Genomic DNA, 27,022 nt, shown 5'->3' on the forward strand with positions numbered 1-27,022 from the left:
ATTGTGACTTGCACACCAAATAACTTATCTACACTGGCTAAAGATTAAATGGAGCAAAAAAATGAAAACTTGTTACCAAAATAAGTCTAAGAGTAAATTTCTACGTCTTTTGTTGTTCAACATTGAAAGTATCAGCAGCTATTTTCAGGCTGTTATAAGGCCAAATATGTTTTCTTCATACTGAAGACATAACTGGCTGTGTCAGCAGGAACACATACTAAGACATAATTTGGCATATTTCTTCATTCAAGCACAAGAACACATCTAAGAGCATCCACTCACTGTCTTTACAGACACACTGTACACAAACATATTTTCCTCAATATACTGTATAAATTGAAAAGACCTTAAAGTTTGTAGCATCAACCGTGAACCAACAATACTAATGTAGATATTCACTCACCGGCCACTTTATTAGGTACACCTTACTAGCACCAGGTTGGACCCCCTTTAGGACTGCCTAAATCCTTCGTGGCATAGATTCAACAAGGTACTGGAAATACCAGAGAATTTGGTCCTTATTGACAAACATACATGATGCAACCTCCCATTTCACCACATCCCAAAAGTGCTCTATTGGATTGAGATCTGGTGACTGTGGGGGCCATTTGTGTGCCATTTGTGTACAGTAAACTCATTGTCATGTTCAAGAAACCAGTCTGAGATGGTTCACGCTTTATGACATGGTGCGTTATCCTGCTGGAAGTAGCCATCAGAAGATGGGTACACTGTGGTCATAAAGGGATGGACATCATCAGCAACAATACACAGTGGTGTGATCTGCTGCTGCTGTAGCCCATCCGCCTCAAGGTTGAATGTGTTGTGCTTTCAAAGATGCTCTTCTGCATACCTTGGTTGTAACAAGTACTTATTTGAGTTACTGTTGCCTTTCTGTCAGCTCGACAGCATCAACAAGGCATTTGCGCCCACAGAACTGTCGCTCACTGGATATTTTCTCTTTTTTCTGACTATTCTCTTTAAACCCTAGAGAGGTTGTGCATGAAAATCCCAGTAGATCAGCAGTTTCTGAAATACTCAGACCAGCCTGCCTGGTACCAACATCTATACCATGTTCAAGGTCTCTTAAATCACCTTTTTCCCCCCATTCTGATGCACAGTTGGAACTGCAGCAGATCGTCTTGACCATATCTACATGCCTAAATGCATTAAGCTACTGCCATGTGATTATAAGGAATTTGTGTTAACAAGCAGTTGGACAGGTGTATCTAGTAAACACATTTTAATAGAAAGTGACTGTCTTCAGCCATCAGTGTATTTCATGGAACCAACATAGTTCTTGACTATAAGGCCTCAGTAGAGATATTTTCTGTCTCTGATGCTGCCCTTTACTCTCAGACAGCGAGACGATCATTAAATGCCAGGGTTATGCAACTGATTTTTAAACATGATATTTTTATTTCCAATAATGTCAAACTATGTAAATACTCTGTTTTAACAGGGGTGGTAGCTGACCTGTTATTTTTAACTTGCTGCCTTGGACAGGCATCCCCTAAAATTAAAGCTGACTGTCTGCACTTCGGTCCATTTCCACTTCATATTCAGCACTAAGCCAGAACAACAAAATTAGTGTCACTTTCCAATTACTTTTGGAAGGCACTCTCTGGATGTACAGCGAGAGAGCTGCTTCTGTTAGCTCGCATCAAGGAAGAACAGAAAGAGTTTTTACTGGAAAGTGCTTCTGTAATGGGATGGAATGGAATGCTGTCCACAGATTTGGCCAAATTTGGACACAAGAAATGCCTTCCTCGCCATCCTCCTTCAAAAAAGCTTTAGGGAATATCTAATGGGGCCCTTTCTTTCCTGACCACCGTTGCTCTTCTTTCTGCGAGCTCTTTGCAAAAACCAGAAGTGCTCAGAAATCTATTATTTTTCAAGTATGCCGGCAAACACAACACCGCCATCTGAAATTTCCTCAGAGAGATGTTATGCCCACCCAGCCGCCCTCTGTCCACAGGTCATGACCTTTTTGAACAGGTTTCAGAGCTCTGTAATGAGCTGCTCCGCTCGCTGCATTTATAAACATTCCTGTCAGCTCCACCGGCGCTTGTTATTTCTGTCCCCGCAATGTGTCTATGGAAAGACCTCTGTCGGAGAAACAAATGCCATCTGTGTAGTATTACTGGGATTTGGCCCGTTTGAGTTTGAAGGCATGAATTAGGTGTGTGATTTTTATTTATTTTCAGATAACAGTAATAGAACAATATTTTGTTTGGGGCGTTCTTGTTTGCGGACTCTGGCTAGTTTAGACCAGCAATAGGTGACGGCAAGTCCCTGTATTATTGAGGGATTCACTGAATTATTCATTCAAATGCTTTGTTCAAAAGAGCTCATTTAGATATGACTTGATCATGAATCATTGATTTATGTTATTTATCAAAAACAGGTTCAGATTCAAAACAAAAGAGATGCCGTTCTACACTGAGATGTTTTAAAGCACAGGTGTCAAATCCAGTTCCCGGAGGGCCACAGCTCTGCACAGTTTCAGTTTAACCCTAATTAAACACACCTGATCAAACTAATCGAGTTCTTCAGGCTTGTTTGAAACCTGTTGTTGAAGCAGGGTTGGAACTAAACCGTGCAGAGCTATGGCCCTCTATGACCTGGATTTCATGAACCCCCCACAGTCAGTTCAAGCCTACCTCAGATTTTTTTTAAAAAAAGCTTCATTATGGACATGAAGATCTGCAAGCAAAAGGGGGAGTGAGCATGGCTGGCAGAGCAGGTGAACAAAAAGAGGAGCAAACAACTGTCAGTTGGCTCACAAAATGAGACCAACTGTGAGGAGACGATTCATTTTATAGTTTACAAAGTTAAAATGCAAAGAAATAATAATATAAACATCATAAATGAGGGGGACTTCTCTCCTGAAACCCCAGGTCTGAATGCAGACACAGTGAATAGCAATGCAGCAGGTCTCTTGCCCTATCTATTTCAACCATTAGTCACAGATATAGGTAATGTGTCTGAATGATAACGTACTCAACTGATAAAAGACAAAGTCCACCATTCTTGTACAGGTCTCCCGACAATGCTGCATGCTGCGAATCAACAGCGTTGCTGTATCGACCTTGACAGCATCACGGGGAAAAACATGAAACAAACCCGTGGATTGTGGAAACAAACACATACAACTCTTCATGAACGGCTAAATACTGATTGTTGTGCGCGTATATACTCTATATCACAGCTTGGCAGGTCTGACTCCCTTGGCTTCAGAAAGTACATGCAGTCATGAATAATTAAGAAGCAGGGTCTTCTCATTGCATAAGAAAACTCCGCTATGAATAATAATGAGAAACCAACGCGTCATCCCTGGGCAGGCAGATCGGCGCTACGTAATTTTGATCCCGCCCCAAAAATGATTTTAAACCCAGAAAATGAAATTAGCAGACAAAATTATCCAGTTTTCCCCACAATTAAAGCTGACAGGTGCTAACGTTGTCTTAACTGATGCTCAACACACACAAATCTGTTACAATCTCAAAAAAAGTACTCCAAGGATTCTTGAACCTTTCATTGGTGGAAGAAAAGTCGACAATTATAACAATTATAATATCATCATAGAATATGAATATCATAATTCCAACATTGTTAAACTCTTTAGTGTTCTTGAAGAGTCTTCTATAAGCTAAATTACTGCTTTAAAAAAAATCTTTAGAATAATTCATCTGAATTATATTTCCCTGTAAACTTTTTTAATGATTATTCAATGAATACTGAAGCACAAAACAATAATAGCTAAAATAGAAACCTTGTGTAAAATTTAAATTCATTCTTTGATTAAATTAGTATTTAAAAAGTCTTACTAACCCTAAACATTTGAACAGTGTGTTCATACATCGATTAACTTTGGTTTTATTATAGTAAATGTGTATTAACCATGTTTTTTGGCATGTAGATTACATTTGTGTAATTTTAAATGTGTTTTTTTTCTGCAAATCCCATGGTTAAACTATGGTTAATGTACTAAACCCATAGTTGATTTGTAGTTTCCTTGATTTAACTACAAGAATCATGTTTTTGTTTTATTTGTAGTAAGACCATTGTTCATTTTCAGAAGGTTTTTTATACACACCGAAATGCTGCTTTCAGAAACTTGTATTTGCATATGGATGACATGGTAAATGTATCTTCATTTTCATCCTGAAAAGCTTCTCAATCCAAAAACAAACCAGAGCATTTCTCTGTTCCTGCAAAGCTCATATCCACACTGGATTCTGGATTTCTTGTGCCTATCGCGAATTAGATCCTTGTACTCATGCCTGGATTTCTCTCCCTAATCCAGCCCTCTTTTCCTCCCCCCTGCTTTCTTTCTGTCTGTGTGTTTCTCAGTCATTGCATCAATCAGATCCTGGAAAGCGTCAGCCACATCCACCAGCATGACATTGTGCACAGGGACCTCAAGGTGAGTCATGCCGTCACTGTGGCAACGTGCCAGTGCTGGAGCTTGCGTCATCTCAACGCTTCTCCTCCTCCTGTCATTCACACACACACTCACACGTGTGCTTCAACATTAAAGACCACACCACTGATAACTTGATACCAGAGAATGTCTGTGGCAGTTTTCTTGTCCATTTGATTGTGTTATTTCTTTCTGTTGATGTCAGAGAGTGTCCAGTTGGCTGTTGTCAGTCTTGAGGGGTCATTTGATAAGTCTAATGCCGAAAGAGTGGTTTAGTAGAAGATAGAGAGTTTTTATTTCTTAATTGTCACCTGTGCTGCCAGAAATGATCTTATATTAAAGAGAAAAGTGGCCAATAAATGTGCAGTTCATTGTTAACTGTTAAAATGTTTTATTATGATAGTATTTTCAGCTGGTAAATTGCTTGTAAAGATGTTGAGGAAAATGATTTAGGTCCTGTGATGTGCTTTGAAATGTGCATTTTTTGTTGGATGTGTGACAATAACAACTGAAACATAAAGACATGGTGAGACAGAGTATCTCCTCCCCTTAAAAAATAATAGCCTATAATGTTTTGTTTTATCAACGCTTTGCCAGTGGGAGGGGTTGAGATCAAGAGCATCAAATGAAAAGTAAATGAGAAGCATCTTGAATTTGATTGGTCACAAGATTTAATGAGAAGCTGAAGTTTGAGATGATGTCAAAAATATTGTTGATCCATTTAATCAGAAGTGACAAACTGCAAGTTTTGGATGTTTATATCTTCTTAATGCTAATTTTGTCACTGTTTTTGAGCACACTACATTATCGATATCCTTAAAGGGCACCTACTGTATGATGAATAGCAACTTTTGTCAGCTGTTTGGACAGAACTGTGTGTAGGTATAGTGTGTCCACAGTCATACTGGAGTGATATAAACCCAACAAGTCTCTTTTTTTTTTTACATTTCAGAACATTTTTTTGCAAATAAACTGGGCTTAAAATATCTTTTCCAACTCGCTGTGATTTTTTATAAGTTTAAAAAGTTTTTAAAACTGAGCAAGCTTGTAATAAAGACTATAAAGAGTAAAATTGCTATGTAATTCTGTGTGAGACTCATTTCAGAGAGGCTTGCGTAAACTTCCCCACAAATACGTGAAATAAACTTACTTGGTATTTTTGACTTCGTTTGACTTGGTATTTCAATCGGATCTGTCTCTATCACTGACTGCTGTTTATCTGCTGTAACGCAGGAAAAGCCCTGCGTTACAGCAGGTAAAAGTGCCCTTCAGTCTTAAAGTGCCCTTTAAGACTAACAAACTGCTACTAACATCTGAAAATCTTTATTTTGATTTCATTTTAAATATCATCCACTAATCTGAATCCCTAAATGGATTGAAACTGCACAGTTCTTCCCTGTTGCTTCTTAGAGGTTGCAGTGTTTTTTCTTTTGCACTTCTTCCTACGAGTTGATGTAGTAGAGTCTGTGTAGGAGGTGAAGTTGTGTGGAAATGCTGTAGGGATTAGAATCTTTTTTTGTTAGTTTTTTTAAACAATAACGACACGATGATGACTGATGCGATACATAGATGTGTGGCATATGGTGGACAAAAATGGGTTTAACCCCACTCTTCTAAATCCTCCAAAAGGACCAGCACTCACTCTCCATACTGGTTTACCTCTTTAAAAGTAGATGCAGACAGAAGAGTACTGGAGGCAGGCCGGTTGCTATGGAAACATCTGTGATGTCACAGAGGCTGCAGAGATGGGGGTGTGTGTGATGGGGACTCTTTCTGCCTCTTTGAATCCATTACTGGGACAGAGCTGGAAGAACCGAACAAGGATATAGAAAGGAAATTAAAAGGAAAATTCTGGAACAAGGATGTTAGAACAACTCAGCAGGAGCTAGATGGAGAAAGACAGCATGCTTTTTGGAGAGAAGAGAGAGGGACCTTTAGGACATGGGCACTAGGAAAACAGACAAAGTTCAAAGATAATTATTGGCAGCTTAAAGACGACTCTCATATGGAGAATGAAGTCACATGAATTGCTCATGTGTCATTTTTTTCAGACTTTAACAGAGTGTAAAAATCTTGATGGTCCTGTGGTTTTGGGTTTGTCTATCCAAACTGATCTTTCAATAGTATTTTCTATTAGATTTGAGTCAGGTGATTGACTGGGCCATACCAAAGCTTTATTTTCTTTCTCTGAAACAATTTGAGATTTTCCTTGGCTGTGTTGTGGATAATTTTCTTGCTCAAAAGTCTACCCTAAATTCATCTTCTTCATCCTGATAATGTGGATGTTGGACTGAAGCAGCTAATATTAAATAACATATTATATTTATTTACAATGAAGAAGGGCAGAGGGTTGCTGAATAACTACTGATTTCAGCTGCTGTCTGGGCTTTCACTGCCTTTTTACACCTCCCTTTCTTCATGTGTTTAATACTTTTTTCCTTTCATTTAATTTTATTACACATAACTTCATTTGCAAACTAATTAGATTTGTTTTTTTTATAACAGCACCTTTAGAAAAATGTTTTCTTAGAAAAATAGGGAAATGTTCAATACATAAATTGTATTATTGTATAATGATGGTTTGTTCTGTAGACTATTGAAAAAAATATAGGTATTTATGGATCATTAATAAACACACCCCCCTGGATTATTTAGGGAATGTTATTTTGTGGTTGAATTGTTTATATATATATATATATATATATATATATATATATATATATATATATATATATATATATATATATATATATATATATATATATATATATATAAAAAGCTGTCCACACTTGTATAAATAAATAAAAACGTGGGAATTACTCATAAAAATGCCAAAAATGAAAAAAAAAATCTAAATCATTAAAATGGGAAAATTAAAAACAAAGCTTAAAAGATCAAACTAATTTGTGATCTTGAATTGAGTGAAATTCTCTCATAAAAAAAAAACATATTTTTTTTTTATTTTACAAAAGAATACATTTTAAACCATAAAAAGCTGCGTAAAACATGAGGGAATCTCTATATCTCTGAGTATCAATATGTATGAGCTACTTATCCTGTTCTGACTTGCCTTATGAAAAATCATTAGTTTGCGCCATTGGCTAATTCAGAAAACTGATCTTGCCTTGTCAGCATGACCTAATAAATATTGATAAAAATATGCCACCATCATCATCGCCGTCACCATGTCCTGATGTCACAGAAAGTTTGTTGTGTCTATCTGCCTGTTAATGTTGTTGGAGGATGACTGTGCAGTGTCGGGGTCAGGGATGTGTCTGCCGCATTCACAGAGCAGCTCACCCCTGCTCTTCTAGCATGAGATAACAAGCCCTCCTCTCTGTCTCCTCATGAATTATGCAGCTTAGAGCAATGGCGTGCTGTCACTGCTATCCGTCTGCTTTACACACACACACACACACACACACACACACGCTACTAAGATATAGACACCACATGTAGGCTCTCTCTTCTTCTCTCCCAGTATTTCTATGTATATGTTGATTCACACTGTAGACCGGAGCTCCTGCATTCCCTCATTGTTATGATGAAAGTCTGTCCTCATGGAACTTGATAGATACATTTACGTCCATTTATGCAGATCACAGCTGATTAGATTCAGCCTAGGAATGCTTGATCGTTACCTTAGAATAATCATGCACAGAATAAATGAGAAGCCTTATGGAACTGGATATGTAGTGGAGTGTGCTGATCTCCCGTGTGTGGACATTTCATTTCTTATATTTTTACATTTGTATAAACTTTTTCTGTTGTCTAATACTAGGGATGCACCGATACCATTTTTTTTTTTTAGAACGGATCCCGATACTGTGAGTTTTTTTTTTTTTTTTGTCTAAGCATCACAGTTTCTATTGACTCCAAATAACTCCAAACCAAATCTAACCAAACCAAACTAGGCTACATTATTTGAGCATTCAATATGACAGATCTGTTGTGGTCCAGCTTATGTTTCCTTTTTTGATATTAAGATTTTTCTTTAAAATCTGTAATAGGCTACCACTATTGACCCTAATTATTTATTGACCTTAATTAATTATTAATTGTAAATTATTAATATAAATAAAATGACAGTGAAATGTTCACAGTTTCAGAGTAGCCTATATTAGGCTAAATAAATTTGTTAATGACAATCCATATTGCGGACATCAGTTTCACTTTTATTAATAAAAATCAACTACTTTGACCACAATGAGCCAGGCTTTACAAACTATTCGCAGCACTTAAAGTATTCCCCTCGGAAGAATAACTCAGTCGGAAGGATGAGAGAACAGAAACTTATTGTGAGAATAAACTTACGGAGCGGCGAACATTGCGTCTATGCAACCAGTGCGTGAATGATGCACTTAATGCCTCACTGAAACACAGCGCGCAGCTCTCCGGTATCTGCGGACACTTTCAAAACTGAGCAGCACAAAGGGAAGAAGTCAATGCATTGAGGATCTGTCTAATGTATTATTGAGTCTTTTCTAATTTAAAGATTCAGGCCTACTTTGTGTGTGAAGAACAGGTATTAACCCTCTCTACTCCAGTGTCTAGATTACGATCTGCTGGTCTAACAGACACAGCGCAACATGATTTAGACACGGCAATGAACTCTGTCAAAATTAACCCATTTTATGCAAAACTACATCCTTTTCTTCACTAATTATATAAAAACTAACAGGAACAAATAGTCTTGGGGAAAGTTTTTCGTGTTGTCATGAACGCGGCACGCAGCTTGAATTGTGAATGAATGAAGAATGATTGACAGGCACAGTGGTGGAAAGCGCTGAAGTGAACATGACTTTAACCACATGAATATTTATCTTTGCTTCACATTAAGCTGTAGAAAAGCTTCAGAACATTTGGCATATAGTAGGCCTACATGACAACTTTCTAGTGCCTTATAATAGGCTACCTTCATGGCTTAGTTGGCTTATGAACACACAATATCGCGCAAGTACAAGATTGGATTTGGATCGGTACCAGCTGGCTGATACCCGATCCAGCAAAAATATGCTGTATTGAACCAATATCCGATACGAGTATTGGGATCGGTGCATCCCTATCCAATTCGCAATTGCTAATCTCAAAAGCTATTTTATTTAATTTTGCACTATTAAGCTGTTTAGACTTGAAGCAGTAAGCACTTGCCCACGTTGAAATCCAGTAGTTTAAATAATAATCCTTGAGATTAAGGGTGTGTTCACACTTATAGTTCAGTTCTCTTGGGTCAGTTGATTCAGACCAAAACAGAATATCATCAATTAGTCCTGGTGCTGGTGCTGCAAAATACAGACAGTGCAAATACAACAACAGCGCAAAATGCAGACAGTGCAAATAATAAAACATTCAACAACATACTCAAAACAGGAAAATGTAAGATTGGCAGTGTTGGCAGCGATACAATGAACAGGTGTACACATAGTTGTTGGCAGTATTGTTTTTAGTATGAATTGGTTAAAGTTTACAGTGTAATATTTAATTATTTAATTTCTGCTCTTGAACACTTTAACTTCCATTTTTGACCACTTTCTTTGTTAAATTGTGTTCCAGACAGGACTCCAAGCTAGTTTTGAGTTTTTTTTTTTTTTTTTTTAATGAGAGTCTATAGAGAAAAGGTCAGCCAGGCAGTAACGATGGCAGTTAATGGCCAAACCTAAATATAGGAGGAAAATGGCAATTATTATGTATGTTTCAGAACTTTGCTAAATGGACCGGTTAAATGTGCAGACTTGCTGGTGTTTTTAATACGTTAGAACTCTTGAAGATGTTATAAAATGTAAAAGGGTACAAAACAGTGCCAAGTATTAATCCGTCACACACACAAATGAAGAGCTAATCCAACAAGACACATTTCTGACACATTTACTGAACTGTAATGGGCAACATCCGTTGTGACAAGAAAAAACATGCTTGAGCATTCTGTTCTTTTTATCGTCTGTCTTTGTCCTCTTTTTGGCTTGCTTAGACACAGTTGCTCCATGTAGCAATTATTTTTCAATGTTTGTTCAAGTTAAAGACACAGAAATCACAGCAGAGTTCGTTTTAATTCAACCAAACCTAACATGTGTGAATGCAATGTGAGATATTTTGTGTGAGGGAGACGATTCATCCATGATTCAGATTTAGGAATAGGTTAAAGTTGAATTCACTATATTGAACAGAAATCTGGGTGGTTTGACCCAGCAAACAATTTTGTGTTTAATAGACATCTAAACGTAGACAGCTTGGCTAAAACAAGGCTAAATTTGGGCTGTCAGTTAAAATCTAATAGACATCTAACAATAGCCCAAAACTAGACTAGCCGTCAAATAGACAGAGTAGACAGACTTTATTTGTGAGTCATTCGTTTCTGTACTATTCTTGGACGTCTATTAGATTTTCACTAACAGCCCAATTTTAGCCTCAATTTAGCCAAGACGACTATGTTTAGACGCCTATTAGACATCTATTAGACATCTTTTAACAACATAAAAAATGCTTGCTGGAGAGAGTGACTTTTGTGAAGAATGTGCTATATACAGCTCTATATTTTTGTCCCCTATATTTGACCACTCCTTTACAAGTAAAAAACACTCAGAACACAAATGATTTACTGCATTAATTATATAATGATGTCAAATTCACAGTACTGGAAATCAGAGTTTTGATACACATCTTTTTGCTATTTTATATTCTTCATGTGCCTCTTTTTTTGCCTGTGTCTTAGCCATTTCTCTTGTCATATGTCCTCTTGTAGCCAGAGAACCTGCTGTTGGCCAGTAAGATGAAAGGGGCGGCAGTGAAGCTGGCTGATTTTGGCCTTGCCATCGAGGTGCAGGGAGATCAGCAGGCCTGGTTTGGTAAGACTCCTCTCAACTCTTCTGGAAGCCTCGTCTCTTAAATGGATTTGGTTTGTAGCCACAGTAGACTGATCAGCAGATCAAGTCAATTTCATTGTTTTCACATATAAATGAAAATGTATCCTCTCAGTTTGATGACATTGGTGCTCATAAACTCATTCTGAAACGATTTTCCTGTATAGCTGTGTTTGTTCTCTATGGCATCTGTGGGAGCAGAGAGCTCTGGAGAGTAGCCAGCTTATGTTTTTGCACTGGGCTCTTGGGAAATACGGAGTCATTTTCTCAGTGCTTATTGTCCTTTTTGAGTCAAAACTACTATGAGGTCAAAAGTCACAGACGACAAAGCCAGTGAGCAAATTGGATTGAGCTATTCTAATAGCATGGGAATTTATTGGATGTTATTCCACATTGTGCAGCCTTGATAAGAATGATTTTTTAAAATATAAATAAACAAACCTGTTGCTTATTTAATACAAACTTAACAGTTATTGCCATATTTGTAATGCTTAGCTGCTCATTGAAATACACTCTGAGCTTTTATTCTTCGCTATACAAATATATGTATATGTATTATTATTATTATTAAATTGTAATTATTGTCAATGAAGCTACCATTTATGGTTCTACACCCCATAGTTGGTATTGTTTTAAAAAATGATTCTGTTCATATTAAATACTACATGTATGCAATAACAGCATGGCCTTACAGGTTTTGCTGGCACCCCTGGATACCTCTCTCCAGAAGTCTTGAGAAAGGACCCTTATGGCAAGCCAGTTGATATCTGGGCCTGTGGTAAGGTTATAAAATATTACAGTGTTTCCATGAATGGTGTCTTTGTTCATGTGTAATGTGTTAGTCCATATATATATACACACAGATTAAAGAATTCAGCTTCTTTTGGAATAAGAGTATACAATGTATGTGTCCTGGCCAGGTGTGATCCTGTATATTCTGCTGGTGGGTTATCCTCCTTTCTGGGATGAGGACCAGCACAAACTGTATCAACAGATCAAAGCTGGAGCCTATGATGTGAGTAATCACACTCACTCTTTGCCTTAATGAGCCCTCACTGCTTTATAATCAAATGACACTGCTTTAGATCTAATCAAGCCTTTTGCCATTGAAGCAAACGCATCCTCTTCAATATGCAGGTTGACCGGTAGGATTTTTCAATGCTTGGTTTTTAAAATCATCATTATTGTGCTATTTAAAAGGTTAAACATTTTGTTTTAGAGGTCACCTACAACATGTTTGGACTAATCCAAGGTAAAAAAAAAAAAAAAACACTTAAAAAATTAAATGGATTGTTCATAGATCTTAAAGACAATTTGAAGAAGTGTTCTATATAGTATATGTATTAATTTGCTACATTCATTATTTTGTCATTGTCACATAACCTACCCCTATTAGTTGCATTGCTTGCCCCATTCATAAATTCTCTATTGTGTGGAATTCTCTTTAAGTGTTGATTGAATGCACACCTCACAATTTTACTTGAATTAGTCATCTTAGTTCTTAGTTAGTTCTTCTTGCCTACAGTTTTTCAAAAACTATGTATTTGGACATGCTACATGGCTCGCATACTTTTTTTTTTTTTTTTACATACTATGTAGTAGGGAAGTATGTTTTTTTTATATGCACCGCTATTCTCTCAAAACTTTTTTCCAAGAGTCTGATCTGCTCTGGTAGGTCAGATTGCCAGTCTGATGTGATTGGTCTACTACTTACAGTGCATGATAAAAACAAACTGCTAACCACCATCAGTGGTGGAAAGAGTACTGAAGAATCATACTCAAGGAAAAATACCATTACTTTCCCAAAAATGTAGTGCAAGTATAAAGTATTACAATGTGAACGACTCATGAGTTTACATGAAATTTGTACAGTACACTGATGTGTGAACTTAACATTCTTTAGTGCATCAGTAATTGTTTAAGGGCATTTGGTGGCTTTAGTCCTCATACAGTAAACATCCATCTTCTCATCAGTGACATGCAGTCTATAAAACCTCTCGATCAAAGCGTGTAAAGATTTTAGGCTACGTTTACACTGCAAGGCTTAGTACTCAAATCTGATTTTATTTTTTTGTATAGCTGTTCACATTGTTGTTATAAATGTGGGCAGTATTAGATTTCCAGTGTGAACAGATCATGGTCCTAAACTGACCCGCATGCGCAAATGTACAACTACGCACAACACAAAATGTCTGATTATGCACACAATGTGTATACTGTATGAAGTAAGCATGTTGTCAGATAAGGTTTAATATGATTATTGCCATTTTCACAGACAACCGTTCTGTATTTCATGAACAGTAAAGAGTTGTTTTGCTACTACTAATGTGTTTATCGCAATTTGAAACCTAAAATAAGTCTCTTGTAATTGAAAACACTGATCATTTGTGATCTATGACAAGCGTGGTGCAGGTCTCTCTCCACCGGTGTGGTGAACTCATCAAGGGTTAATGAGCAGCCGCAGACTGAACTATGAAGGCGGAGTTGGTTTATTTTCATGGTCATCATTCTTTCATATTTGGTTCTGTTATTGTTTCAATTATTTAAGTGAAATATAGCTATTTTGTGTAGGCCTATGTGTTTTATTCATTTTATGGACATATATTTATGTTAAATCTAACTGAACAATATTTTTTTAAAAGTTAATGATTGGTTGACAAGTGCCAGTTTTGTATTAAAAAACAAAGGTTTTTGGTTAAGTATTTGCCCTATGTGCTATTCTACTATGTTGCTGAGGAGTAGATGATGTTTGCAGCACAGAATGATGATGCATGTCGCTCGAAGATTGTGTAAAATTCACATGAAATCCTAAATAACCTTTCACACTGCGGTCGCATTGCAAAACATCAGATCTGTGTCTGATTTAATACTACATATGAAAACGCCAAAATCTGAAATAAAAGGATCAGATTCCATGCGGTTTGGGTTGTTTAAACTTTCAAGGCAAAAACAGATCTGAGTCACATGTGAGCAAAAAAATCAGATTTGTGCTACATTTGCCTGCAATGTGAACGTAGCCTTAGACATCTTCTTGCACATTTTAAGGCTTCCAAATGGTTTGTTGCATTTATGAAGTGCTAAAGTCTTGCGGTTGTTCAGTGTAATGCAATTTACTTTCTATGTGCTATTTGATTGGACAGGAATCACAGGACTGATTAATCTACTTTAGCCAATCCCCATAGACAAGTAAAAAAGTAGTGAGAGCAGGTTGAAGGAAAATACTGGAGTAAAAGCATCAATGCTGCAGTAAAAATGTGCTCAAGTACACATTTTTAAAACAACGTAGTAAATTAAAATTCCTGATAAAAACTACTCACAGTAATTTGAGTGTTTGTAATGTGTTACTTTCCACAACTGATTACCATACTTGAATTTCAGAATTTGCAGCAATATGAACAGGTAGTTTTACTGTAAATTATTGCAGGGTTTCTTTAATGACCTTAAATTTTTTTTAAATAAATTCATATAATGTATAATTTCTCAATCATATGTTTAGCTAGTACCTGAAGACATTGGTGCATGAATTTTCAAAAAAAAAAAAACTTCTTTCTCCAGGCCAAATCCTGCAACTTCATTTTTTTTACTGTCCACATACCTGATCAAATTAAAGCAGGCATTTACAAAACAGGCATGTTGAACAAAAGGCCTGTTTTTTTTTTTTTTTTTTTTTTTTTTTTTTTTTTTTTTTTTTAAAGTGCTTGTAACCCACTTTAAACGGTGCTCAACTCAGTCAGGAGTAGAAAGTGAAAGCCCTTTTATTAGACCTGTCTTTCATTGCCTATCAACATGTTGACAGATGCTTTCACGGTCGTCCCTATACAGAGATTTCAGTGCCACCACATCGACCCAGAGTGTCGAGCCCAGATTGAAGCCTTTGTTAATATTTAATTGGTTGGGATAGAGAGCTGAAGTACTCAATAATAAATGATGACGGCCCCCTCCTCTAGAGCTCAGCAGAGAAACATATAGCCAAGGAGTCTTCATCTTCACCATCATCTCAATGAACCCCAGGAGATCACCAGTTTAGAGTGGGATATTTCCCATTAACGGTACTCATTATACAGAGAATAAAGTAAGACAAGTTGGTCACTCCATATCTGAAATGTCTACAATATATCACTAACTCAGTCAAGAGTCCCAAAAAGCTTGATGTCAAAGGAAGACAAGTGGACCAGAGGACAGGATAATGATAATTTAGTCAGCAGCTAGCTCTCTGCAACTTTCACATGGTCACCCACTGAAGCTAAACAGGGCTGCGCCCAGTCAGTAGGTAGATGGGAGACCACATGGGAAAGCTTGGTTGCTGCTGGAAGTGGTGTTGATAAGACCAGCAGGCAGCGCTCAACCTGCGGTCTGTGTGGGTCCTAACACCCTAGTATAGTGAAGGGCACTCTATACTGCTCAGTGAGTGTCATCTTTCGGATGAGACATTAAACCGAGCTTCTGACTCTGTGGTTGGTAAAAATCCCAGTATGTTCTTCAAAAAAAGTAGGGGTTTATCCCCGTATCCTGGCCAAATGTGCCTAATCATGGCCTCCTAATCATCCCCATATCATAATTGGCTTCATCATTCTGTGTCCTCTCCACCAATCTGCTGGTGTGTGGTGTGCGGTCTGGCGCAATATGGCTGCTATCATGTTATTCAGGTGGATGCTGCACACTAGTGGTGGATGAGGAGATTCCCCACTTTGACTGTCCAGAAAAGCACTATATAAATACAAGGAGTTATTATTATTATTAATGAGGAGCCTCTGAGAGGCCAATCAGTTTAGCTCTACAGCTGGAATTATATGTCAGTTTATTTGTTTTGGCCTCAATGTCTCAACGTAGACACGGATAACTAGTCCAAGGGTTCGCTTAAGTGTTAAAAGTTAAAGTCAGCGTGTAAAGTCAGTTAAAAATGGCAGCTGAAGTTTCATAGTTTGGGTAAAGCTATAATACAGAAGGAATGCATCTCCAGCAACATGTGATTCTTGATCCCTGTGTTGTTTGCCTATCAAACAGCAATTTTTATGCAGGACAATAAGACCCATCACACAGCAAGATGGGTAATGATGAAGTGGCCAGAACAGTGTTTGAAAATATTAGTAAAATTTGTTTGTTTGTTTGTTTGTTTGTGTGTGTGTGTGTGTGTGTGTGTGTGTGTGTGTGTGTGTGTGTGCGTGCGTGCGTGCGTGCGTGCGTGCGTGCGTGCGTGCGTGCGTGCGTGCGTGCGTGCGTGCGTGCGTGCGTGCGTGCGTGTGTAGCTAAATTCCTTAGCAAATTTTGAAAATTGAAGATTCCTTTAGTTCTGAAAATGCAAGAGTCTATAAAATGTTCTCTAATTTTATCCTCCACTTTACTGTGGATGTCTGTCAGTGCTGCTGTTTGCAAACAGCATGATCAGGATATAGATTCTCACTAATTTGATTTCATTTGGGCTTTCAAAATGCCTTTTAGTACCTCTTGGCTTTCTAAGTGCATGGAAGTAAAGCATGTTTGCAATGTTTGTTGCATAACGGCAAAGTCCATTTGAAGAAGTGCTGCAGTGTCGAAAAAATGTAATTACGATGGGCAGTTTTGGTTTCAGCATTTTGAGCCATCCAGGTGGAAAATACCTCTCTTCATTGCTTTAGCTACTTTACCCTAATCTGATTAACATCCATTACCGACCATGGAAGCCATTGATCTGTGTGTTTGCCTTGTATACATCTGAGCTCTCTCTTTCAGTAAAAGACCAGTAAAATTCTTTTCTAATGCAATAGTCTAATGGTCCAAAGAATATCTCACAGTCTCATGTTCAGTGTTGCACATCTACTTATTAGTAGGCCTACACGGAATCGGCGTGCACAGAAATCTGCAGATTTCCACAGATTTTTAGCCCATCAGGGAGTCTATGTATTTACTTGTGTAAATGTGTGTAAATTAATATTAATTCAGATTTTAAATTCATTTTACTAATATTATTGTGATATAATAATAGTAATGTTAAAATGTTCATATGATTTAAAGTTTGTAAAGTAATTTTTTAAGTCTTTTAGTAGATATATTATATGACACGCTTTTTTTACTAAATGAGTTGATCTAATTGAATTTTGTATTGTAAACGTGAAATAAAAAAAAAAGTATTATTATTTACTTCATATACAGTTGAAGTCAGAATTATTAGCCCCTTTCAAATTTTTTCTTTTCTTTTTTAATATTTTCCAAATGATGTTTAACAGAGCAAGGAAATGTTCACAGTATGTCTGATAAAATATTTTCTTCAGGAAAAAGTCTTATTTGTTTTATTTTGGCTAGAATAAAAGCAGTTTTAAATTTTTTAAACACCATTTCAGTGACAAAATTATTGGCCCCATTTAGCTATATTTTCTCGATAGTCTACTGAACAAACCATCGTTATACAATAACTTGCCTAATTAGCCTAACCTACCTAGTTAACCTAATTAACCTAGTTAAGCCTTTAAATGTCACTTTAAGCTGTATAGAAGTGTCTTGACTAATATCTAGTAAAATGTTATTTACTGTCATCTTGACAAAGAGAAAAAAAATTCATTATTAGAAATGAGTTATTAAAACTATTAAGTTTAGAAATGTGTTGAAAAAAATCTGCTCTCCGTAAAACAGAAATTGGGGAAAAATAAACGAGCAATCTAATAATTCAAGGGGGCTAATAATTCTGACTTTATTCAGATTCTTCAGATTTTTTTTTTTACAAAATTCTCTGCAGAAATGGCAAAAAATGTCCACAGATTCTGTCTGGCCTGACTTTTTAATGAGCTGGACATATATAGTTCACTTCAATTCATGCTTGTTTTATTGTGCCTTTCGCAAAGGCAGCTGTAAGGAAAATTAATGTGTAAATGTGTGTATTTGGGCACAAAATCTGTTTACTTATGGTAAAATACACCAATAATGGTAAATATACCTCTTGTGCTTATGTCAACTACTATTTTGTCACTAACAACCAATGGATACTTTTTGGTGTATTGAAGGCATTGTATGTCATGTCAGCAAAATGGTGTACCACTTGTGTGCTTTTGCTGGTTCAGTTGAAGTGAGCTGCGGTGCAAACCAATATTCATGAATGCACAGTCTTGCACAAAGACTAATGACCAAGGTCAGCATTTTCACTAAAAAAACATAAATTTTTTCACCAATTTGACCAATATGGCATGTCAAATGGGACTATTCTGTATAACTTGAAACTTTATGTATCTTTGGCATTTAACAGAAATACTGCATAATCTTGAGTACTTTTCACTCTTTTTTTAATCAAAACTTTTGTTGTATTTCAACATCCTGTTAATTCCCAGGTCTGAACAAAACTCAGTCATCATTCATCTCTCTTGTCTTTTCATGTTTTAGTTTCCCTCTCCAGAGTGGGACACTGTTACTCCAGAGGCCAAAAACCTCATCAACCAGATGCTGACCATCAACCCAGCAAAGAGGATCACGGCTGACCAGGCACTCAAGCATCCTTGGGTCTGCGTAAGTAGCCTGAACCTCAAGTGATTTTCAATGCATCTTTCAAAGCTGGTTTATATCGTGTCACCCTGAGTTACTTGAAGCAACTGGCGTAATGTCGTAGAGCTTACATCTGTAATGAAATACGCATCTGCTAGCCTGTTTGACTGATGAAAAATATTAAATGAGGCTTTATAGCCAATTTGTATTATTTACAGTCTGTTATAGCATTTCTAAGTAAAGATTTGTCCTGAAGACTGTGATGTCTCTCTCCCACTTAGCAACGCTCCACCGTCGCCTCCATGATGCATCGTCAAGAAACCGTTGAGTGTCTGCGCAAGTTCAACGCCCGCAGAAAACTGAAGGTCTGATTCATTCATTAGTAACACAACAAGGCTCAATTTGTTAACATAAGTGTAAGCAGTAGCTCAGTGCTTTTCTGTCTTTTAGACGCCACGGGCTCTCAAGTATGATCATCCTCATGCAAGGGACCTGATCTTAAAACATAATAAAGACCCAATTTATTTTATTTAAAAATCTATAAGTGTCTGAAATGTTGATAATATATAGTTTCTAAGTTACATTATTACATTTTCTACTCATATTAATGATGTATTTATTCATTTACTCTGTTTATTGTTATTCTACGTCTCGGTAGGATTGCTAAACTAGTGTTTGTTTGTCCTACAGGGAGCCATTTTGACCACTATGCTGGTGTCCAGGAACTTCTCAGGTAAATGCCCTGTCATCTAAATTCTCATTAAGACTTGTGCTCATACATTGAGGAATCAGTATTTTGTTTATGTAGTTTCTTTCCAAACTTGGATTTTATGATCTGGTCCCACTTTCCTGACTGCCTAGAGGCAGTTGGACTTTGCTTTTGGTTGATTTGTTAGGAAACAAATTGGGTAAGTTTGTCTGTGATCCTGGAGAGGCTGAGCTTCTGCTTTGAGTCAGCCTCTCCAAAACGACATGCTCTTTTGTTCAATAGTGGGTCGGCAGCACACCAGCCCAGCCACCCCCACCACCAGCACCGCTGCACTGGCACAGGAAGGTATGTGAGATGGGCACTAGGGGGCTATTGCCCACTTTCAGCCTGAGCATGTGACCAAGGGGGGCCTGCTATAACCCATGCCAACTCACAGGCACTGAAACTCTTCTGAGAGACCGTTCAGAGAATACAAAACACGCTCCAGGGTTTGGGTTCGTTGACTGAATTCTAAATATTTCAATTCTGATATAATGCTGTAGAAAATACTAAACTTCAACTGATTGGCAAGTAAAATAAGATAAATTCAGTCACTCCTAACCCTGAGATGCATTCGTATCCTTTTTATGCTTTGTTGCTTTTGACCAAAGTCGATAAAAGCACACTTTTTCTTTGCCTTCGTCTTTGAACTAAGTGCTGTGAACTTGTCAGAAGATGTTTTGTGCCATTGCCAGCAGGTTGGGATGGTAAGAAGAGTATAACAAAAAATGTATTATGCCTTCCAAGTGTGGAAACATAATGCATTATGGGTTTGCGCTCTTGGTGATGGTCCAGGGATGCTCTGGTGGAGGTATTTTGACCCGAGCCACTTCAAGAAACTGTTACATTTGTTCTTCTGATCTGCTTTAAAACAATTGGTCTGAGATCACCTGAATTTTGACAAGACTATGAATGTGGCATCAAAAGCAGCAGTGTTTGTTTTGGCTAATGCCTAATAATTAGGGAGACAACCTGCCGCAAAAACAAAGTGAAATTTATAATGTGTTTATTAATTGTACTTTCATACTTGGTTAATTTATTTTTCAATACTAAATGAAGTATTGCATTATTTACAAACCAGTTATTTAAGAGTGGTTAGTTGCTTATTTTGATCGTTCAGAATGAGTAAGAAAATAATTAATAAACTTTTCATATTAACATTTATAATTCTTATTATTCAGGCATATACTAATAATTAAAGTGTATGTTAATAGATGCATTACTAACTCAACTTCATCCAGTCTTGTGACCTTATCTAAAGTGAGGACTATTTATGCGTTATAAATCCTTAATAAATGACAATTAAAGGCTCAGTTAAATTCTAAACAAGAAAAAAGGAACATCAATGACATTATTCATTTCTATTCATTTGAAGATACACAAATTAAACTGTGGTCCATTGAGTATTAGTAGACTGCCTGCTTAATATCTGTTGATACTGATCCTTCAACAGACATTTAAATGACTATAGACCTTTTTCTTAGAGCGCAAAATGACCCATTATGCTATGCGCTGAGCTAACAGCTGACAGGCAAGGGAAACACACACACACACACACACACACACACACACACACACACACACACACACTGTATTTCTGACGGCAGACACGTGAACTAGGAGAATGTTTTTCTCTCGCGCTTTTCTCTCAACGTCTTTAACACACCTTTCAAAGTTGTTAGTCACAAAAACACTCCGTAATCTACTCAAAACGCTATTAAAACCCATTTTCAGAGTGCAAATTACCAGTTGTAAATGCTGTAAACGGAAGTTCTAAACATTTTACCGGAAGACGCTGGTCACTATGGCGCCCTCCATGCAGCAGCTAAGAAAATGGTCTATAAGAGATGGCAATTACATGTCAACTTACACTAACCACAACCCTAACAGTCTAGTTAAAACCAGTGAGAATTAGTTGGCATTTAGATGCTTAAATTCAACAAACGGACCATTAAAATAAAGTGTGACCAGTACTTCAAAAGAAAAATAAATCTTTAACTTCATTTAAAATAAAATTACTGTACAGTTTTAGCATTGCGTCCTATTATATTGTTAAATTATTATATTGTTGTTGTTTTATCCAATTTTATGTTGTATTTTGACACTCTTGTTATTCAGCTCTTTTACCCTTTAGATAAGATTGCGAAGATTATTAATCATTTGATATTGCGCCTTTAATTGTCATTTATAAGGGATTTATAAAGCATAAATAGGCCTCACTTTAGATCAGGTCACAAAACTGCATGAAGTTGAGTTAATAAAGCATTAATTAACATGCATAGTAACCATTACTATATGCCTGAATAATAAGATATATAAACGTTGATTTCAATAGTTAATAATCATTTTTGAACTCATTCTGAAGGATCTTTAAAAAAAACAACTACTCTTAATTACAAATAGTTTGTAAATAATGCAATACTTAATTTAGTCATGAAAAATTAACCAGTCACAAATTATGAAAATACAATTATTAAGCACTTTATAAATGTGGTTGTATGTCAAGAATAGAAACTGCTTACTAACATCTGTTAATGTAGAGTTAATGCTTAAAAAATAATTAATTTTCTAGATACTAATGCTTAATAAATGATTCATAGTGTGTAGTTATTATAAAGTGTTACCGCATAAAGTATATGAGCTATAAAGAAGGACCATTAACTTAGATTAGCTAACATTTCCTTGTGTAAATTAACCAAACAAAGAAGAAATTGCAAGGTGATCTACTGGTGTAAAACATCAACACTGGTTCACTGGAAATACATGCTTCAGCCTACATTTTGCAAAGACTTGCTTAGACATACGTTTGACTTTTTTAGTTAAAAAAAAAACGTTTTTGACATTTTTTAGTTAAAATAATACTCTGGAGCAGTGTGATACCAAAAGCTTTTGTTCATTTTTGCTGGGTCAGTTGGCTTTTCTGTGTGGAGTTTGCATGGTGTCCTTGTGTTTCCTTTGGGTGCTCCGGTTTCCCCCCACAGTCCAAAGACATGTGATATAGGTCAACTGAATAAGCTAAATTGGCTGTAGTGTATGTGTGTGAATACAAGAGTGCATGGGTGTTTCCCAGTGTTGGGTTGCAGCTGAAAAAGCATCTGCTGTGTAAAACATAACTTGAATAAGTTGGTGGTTCATTCCGCTGTGGTGACCCCTGATTAATAAAGAGACTAAGCCGAAAAGAAAATGAATTAAAATTATAGACAGCGCCCTCTAGTGTATTTGTCATTTGTAATGAAATGTACCTGGAGCAGCGTCTTTTACATTACGCAAAAAATGTAAGCTGAGGTACATATTTCCAATGAGCCTGGGCTGGAAAACCCCCATAGTCATCTTGTTTAACGTTGATGGTTTCTTAAGGTGGCCCGTTCTCCTTGTATACCTCACAGTTCAAAGTCAGGTCGGCTTTTGGTCAGACAACTGCACTGGTATGTGGCCAATGCTTACATGCATTTGCCTTTAGTAAGAATGAATGTCTACATGTTTGTATTAGCATGCTCTCAAGGAAAGGCTTATTGAGAAGAACTACTATAATCTTCACAGCGGGGACTGCTGTGGCGTCCTTCAATACCACATTTCAGCATGTTTTCTGGTGTCTTTATGCATGGAGAACACGAAGCAAGAGGATCTACATGTCTTCTTTGTCTTGCGTTTGTTTGTTTCTTGGCCTTCTCTTTATATACGTCCTAATGAAAGTGGCATGTCTGTGAATGCTCTGCCCAGTGCTTCTGTTGCTTTATAATGATGCTAAATAAACCATTTATTCAAGCCCTATAAGTACATACTTTTATGATAGAATCAGCTGTTGACAACGACATCAGCCAGCTCATTTATTTAGATGGTTTTTGACTATTTTCAGAACATTAGACGAATATTGGTTGTTTATTATTAATACAATTATTATTAATATCCTCCACTTTTGACTAGATTTTATTTCAGAAAATGGATGTGTCAGTACAATACATCAATAACAGTAACATTTTAAAAGTCTCTTATGCTAACAAATGCTCTTTCACACAGTAAAAATATGTGGAAAATTTCCAGAACGACTTTACTGGTTGATTCAAAAAGCACTGGAGAGGACGTTATGGATTTTTTCCGGAAAATACCATTCACACATTCATTCCAAAATACCAGTAAATTCTGACATCATTAACCAGAAATTATCTCTAAAAGGCAACGCTTGTATTTGTAAACATTTGACTACATTACAAGTTTTGTGGATGGATAAGTATTGTGAACAACTTCAATGAAAACATAGAGGAACACTTTCACATGTCGAGATGTACATAATATGTGTGTGCTGGCGCTTACCGGCTGCTTCAAGTGCACACGCGTCAAGCAACTAAAGGAAGCAGTTCTTGGAGGTAAACAAACAACGGCTTATCGCAAGCATTTTATCGATCATCTTTTACACACTTGGCATTAAGAAGGAACATAAAAACGTTATCTGACTAAAATCTAGCAGCTAAATGTAATTGAACTACACTGTTTCAATTCACTATAGTCTTCTATGTGAAGCTGCTTTGACACAATCTACATTGTAAAAGCGCTATACAAATAAAGATGAATTGAATTGAAAAAAAAATGTGTCTGGAAAAATAATTAAAGGCTTTTATCTTCATAAACAGCGCGGATGTGAATGTGTCTGAATGTTCTGATTGGCTGGAGTTCATGTCTCAATTGTAGACATGAACGAACTCTTGCAATTTTCCTTCTTTGTTCTCACAGCGCAGCATTCCGTTAAATTACCGGTAATGTTACAACTACACTTTCTGGAAAATTGCAGGAACAAATGTACGGTATTTTCAAAAAAGGGCCTGTTCACACATACAGTACAGACCTTTTATTACCGGCAATTTTCCGGAAAGGTCTGTATGTGTAAAAGGGACTATTGGCTGTGCTGATTTGATTTAAAAATGTAAATAAAGCATTAATGTGTTTTTGTAATGTTCATTTAGTGGTGAAAAAACATTTACTTTGAAATATTTTTTATAAATGTACTTGTAAATTTATATATATATATATATATATATATATATATATATATATAAAATATATATATATATATATATATATATATATATATATATATATATATATATATATATATATATATATGTATATTTATATATATATATATATATATATATATATATATATATATATATATATATTTATATATATATATATATATATTTATATATATATATATATATATATATATATATATATATATATATATATATATATATATATATATATATATTATATTTTAGAATTATAAACGTTGAAAACAGTTGTGCTGCTTTATATTTTTGTGAGAAATTAAACACAAAGAACAATTTATTTGAGAAAAAAAGAAAAGATTATGAACATCTTTACTGTCGGTTTTGGTTAATTCCATCTATTCCGCCAATAGCATCGACTACTTAAAAAAAAAAAAAAAAACTTTAATTACTCCATCGCTAATCTCTTCAGCTCATGCTAAAGTAGTTTTTGATTCATTTCACACCATCAACAAGTGCAGCGCGCAAACTCATTTGACCCCATTACACAAGTTTAATTAGGAGACAGTTTAATTAGAGCACATCAGCTGAACAGGTCAGAAAAAAAGGACTCGTGGTCTGAGCACTCTCATGAATCAGCAGTTCAGCCGGAGTGAATGAAGCAGGAATAGCAGGCTGTGCTTTGTCAGATCTGCATGGAGTCGTGTGCAGGAGAGATGATGACAGCAGGCCACGCAGGAGATGCCTCTGCACAGCATGGACCCAGCATGAACAAAAAATTCTCCAGTTATGCTTTGATTTGCTTGATTGTTTTGTTTGCCACAGCTGTTTTTCTTTTGAATAATCTTTTGATTGATTTATCTTACCTCTTTCCCTTTTTGCATTCTTTCCTACCTCTATCTACCTTTGAAGGTAAGGGACTTTGAGGATGGTGTTTAAAAAGTCTAGTCATGTCCATTGTGTTTTCATCATTTCTGTTTTGATTGTTTGGATTTGTTTTCAATCCACGTTTCTAAGAATACAGCATGAGATGCACTCCTAAAATGGGTTTCATATCAGACTGTGGTGGTCTTTCACATTTCTTGGTGAAGAGAATCTTCTAGCCATTTTATATGGTACCAGGGCTTTGGTGTGTGTTTGTTTTGTGGGTCTGGGTGGCATTTTCACTCCCTGTCATGTGACTTGTTTCTACCAGTATTTATTGATCACTTTATATTATTTGTTAATATTTTCATTAGCATATTTTTAAAATATATATATATATATATATATATATATATATATATATATATATATATATATATAAATTATATTTATTATTATTATTATGATCATCAAATTATTATTGAATTAAGGTATCCGGCTAACAAAATGCATTTAGCAGCTAACGTAACTATTAAATAATTAATTTAATAAAAATGTATTGTTGATATAACTTAAAACATTAGTTGGTGTTTAAATTTTATTGCGTAATTGAGAATCATGATTGTTGATCGTGTTATTTTTAAGAAAACAACTTTTACATGTGTTTTGTTGTTTTTATTAGTGTCTATATTTATCAATCATTCGGTTTTATTATTTCAATTTAAAATTATAAAATTTTTTATTAATAACATTTCTAGGTTTGTCTTTTGTATTGTTTTAGTTTACGTTGATCATTAATTTTGCCTTTATTTCAATTACACAAAACAATTTCTAGCTTTAGTTACTAACAGGGCTTGACATTAACACCTGCCAGCCTGCCAAATGCGGGTAGATTTTGGCTGTGGCAGGTTAGACAGATACTCCCATTAGCCATTTTGGCTGGTTGAAAATAATTTTTTTAATGGCAGTTTTCCTAAAAGCAGGATTTGACACTAAGGATGGCCCAATATGCATGCAAATGCTATCTTAAAATAAAGCTGCAGCACGACTGACAAAAATAGGAACAAAAGAAAGCAGGTAAATACAAATTAGTCAATATCACTTGCGCGCACAGGTGATGTGATGCACGCATGTTTAAAAAGTGTGCGCAAAGCAGCTGTACCAATACCAGTTGCCACTTTCGCTTTAACCATTCTTTGAACAGATTATTATTTTCCTATACGTTTGCTTCTTATTTTAGATGCATGGCAACATTTTTATTTTATGTTGATTTTTTATTATTTTTTTTAAAGAAAAAAATTTGTTGAATGAAAAGTGCACATATACAGCTATATTAACACATTATTTAAGAATTGTGGCTAATAATAAAATAATTATTTATTTTTAGTGTGGTCAAAGAAAATTGTGATAAAATTTGAGAAAATAAATCTTTAGTGTTGAGCCCTTAAAAGTCATGTGGATTAAAACTAATTGCAATGTGACGCTATGAAACCATAACCCATTTGCTCATGCTCATTGAGCAAGCTCATACACAACACAAAAAAGTGAAATGAATGAGGAGGCATGTGGAAATAACACAAAATCTAAATCAAGTAATTTTAGAATGCCAGCGTCAAATTTTATGCATGTAAAATATATTTTCCCAACAACAAAATTGTGACCAGAAAAAAATGGCAAG

General features: G+C 35.9%; 1 protein-coding gene across 50 annotated transcripts in view; it reads left to right on the forward strand.

Moving 5' to 3' along the window:
- Positions 1-27,022, forward strand: part of camk2g2 (calcium/calmodulin-dependent protein kinase (CaM kinase) II gamma 2) — a 121,944-nt gene that overhangs the window by 67,081 nt on the left and 27,841 nt on the right. For 26 of the 50 annotated variants that reach the window (XM_021480790.3, XM_021480793.3, XM_073920861.1 and 23 more), the window contains exons 6-13: positions 4,354-4,426; positions 11,163-11,265; positions 11,975-12,058; positions 12,201-12,295; positions 18,628-18,750; positions 19,008-19,091; positions 19,417-19,459; positions 19,718-19,780. In XM_021480790.3, coding sequence (XP_021336465.1) covers positions 4,354-4,426; positions 11,163-11,265; positions 11,975-12,058; positions 12,201-12,295; positions 18,628-18,750; positions 19,008-19,091; positions 19,417-19,459; positions 19,718-19,780 — 668 coding nt within the window. The remainder of the gene's footprint in view (positions 1-4,353; positions 4,427-11,162; positions 11,266-11,974; positions 12,059-12,200; positions 12,296-18,627; positions 18,751-19,007; positions 19,092-19,416; positions 19,460-19,717; positions 19,781-27,022) is intronic. The other 24 variants (XM_009307361.4, XM_073920867.1, XM_073920873.1 and 21 more) reach the window with 1 other exon arrangement.

Source organism: Danio rerio, chromosome 13 (assembly GCF_049306965.1).
Source record: "Danio rerio strain Tuebingen ecotype United States chromosome 13, GRCz12tu, whole genome shotgun sequence".
Classification (NCBI taxonomy): Eukaryota; Metazoa; Chordata; class Actinopteri; order Cypriniformes; family Danionidae; genus Danio; species Danio rerio.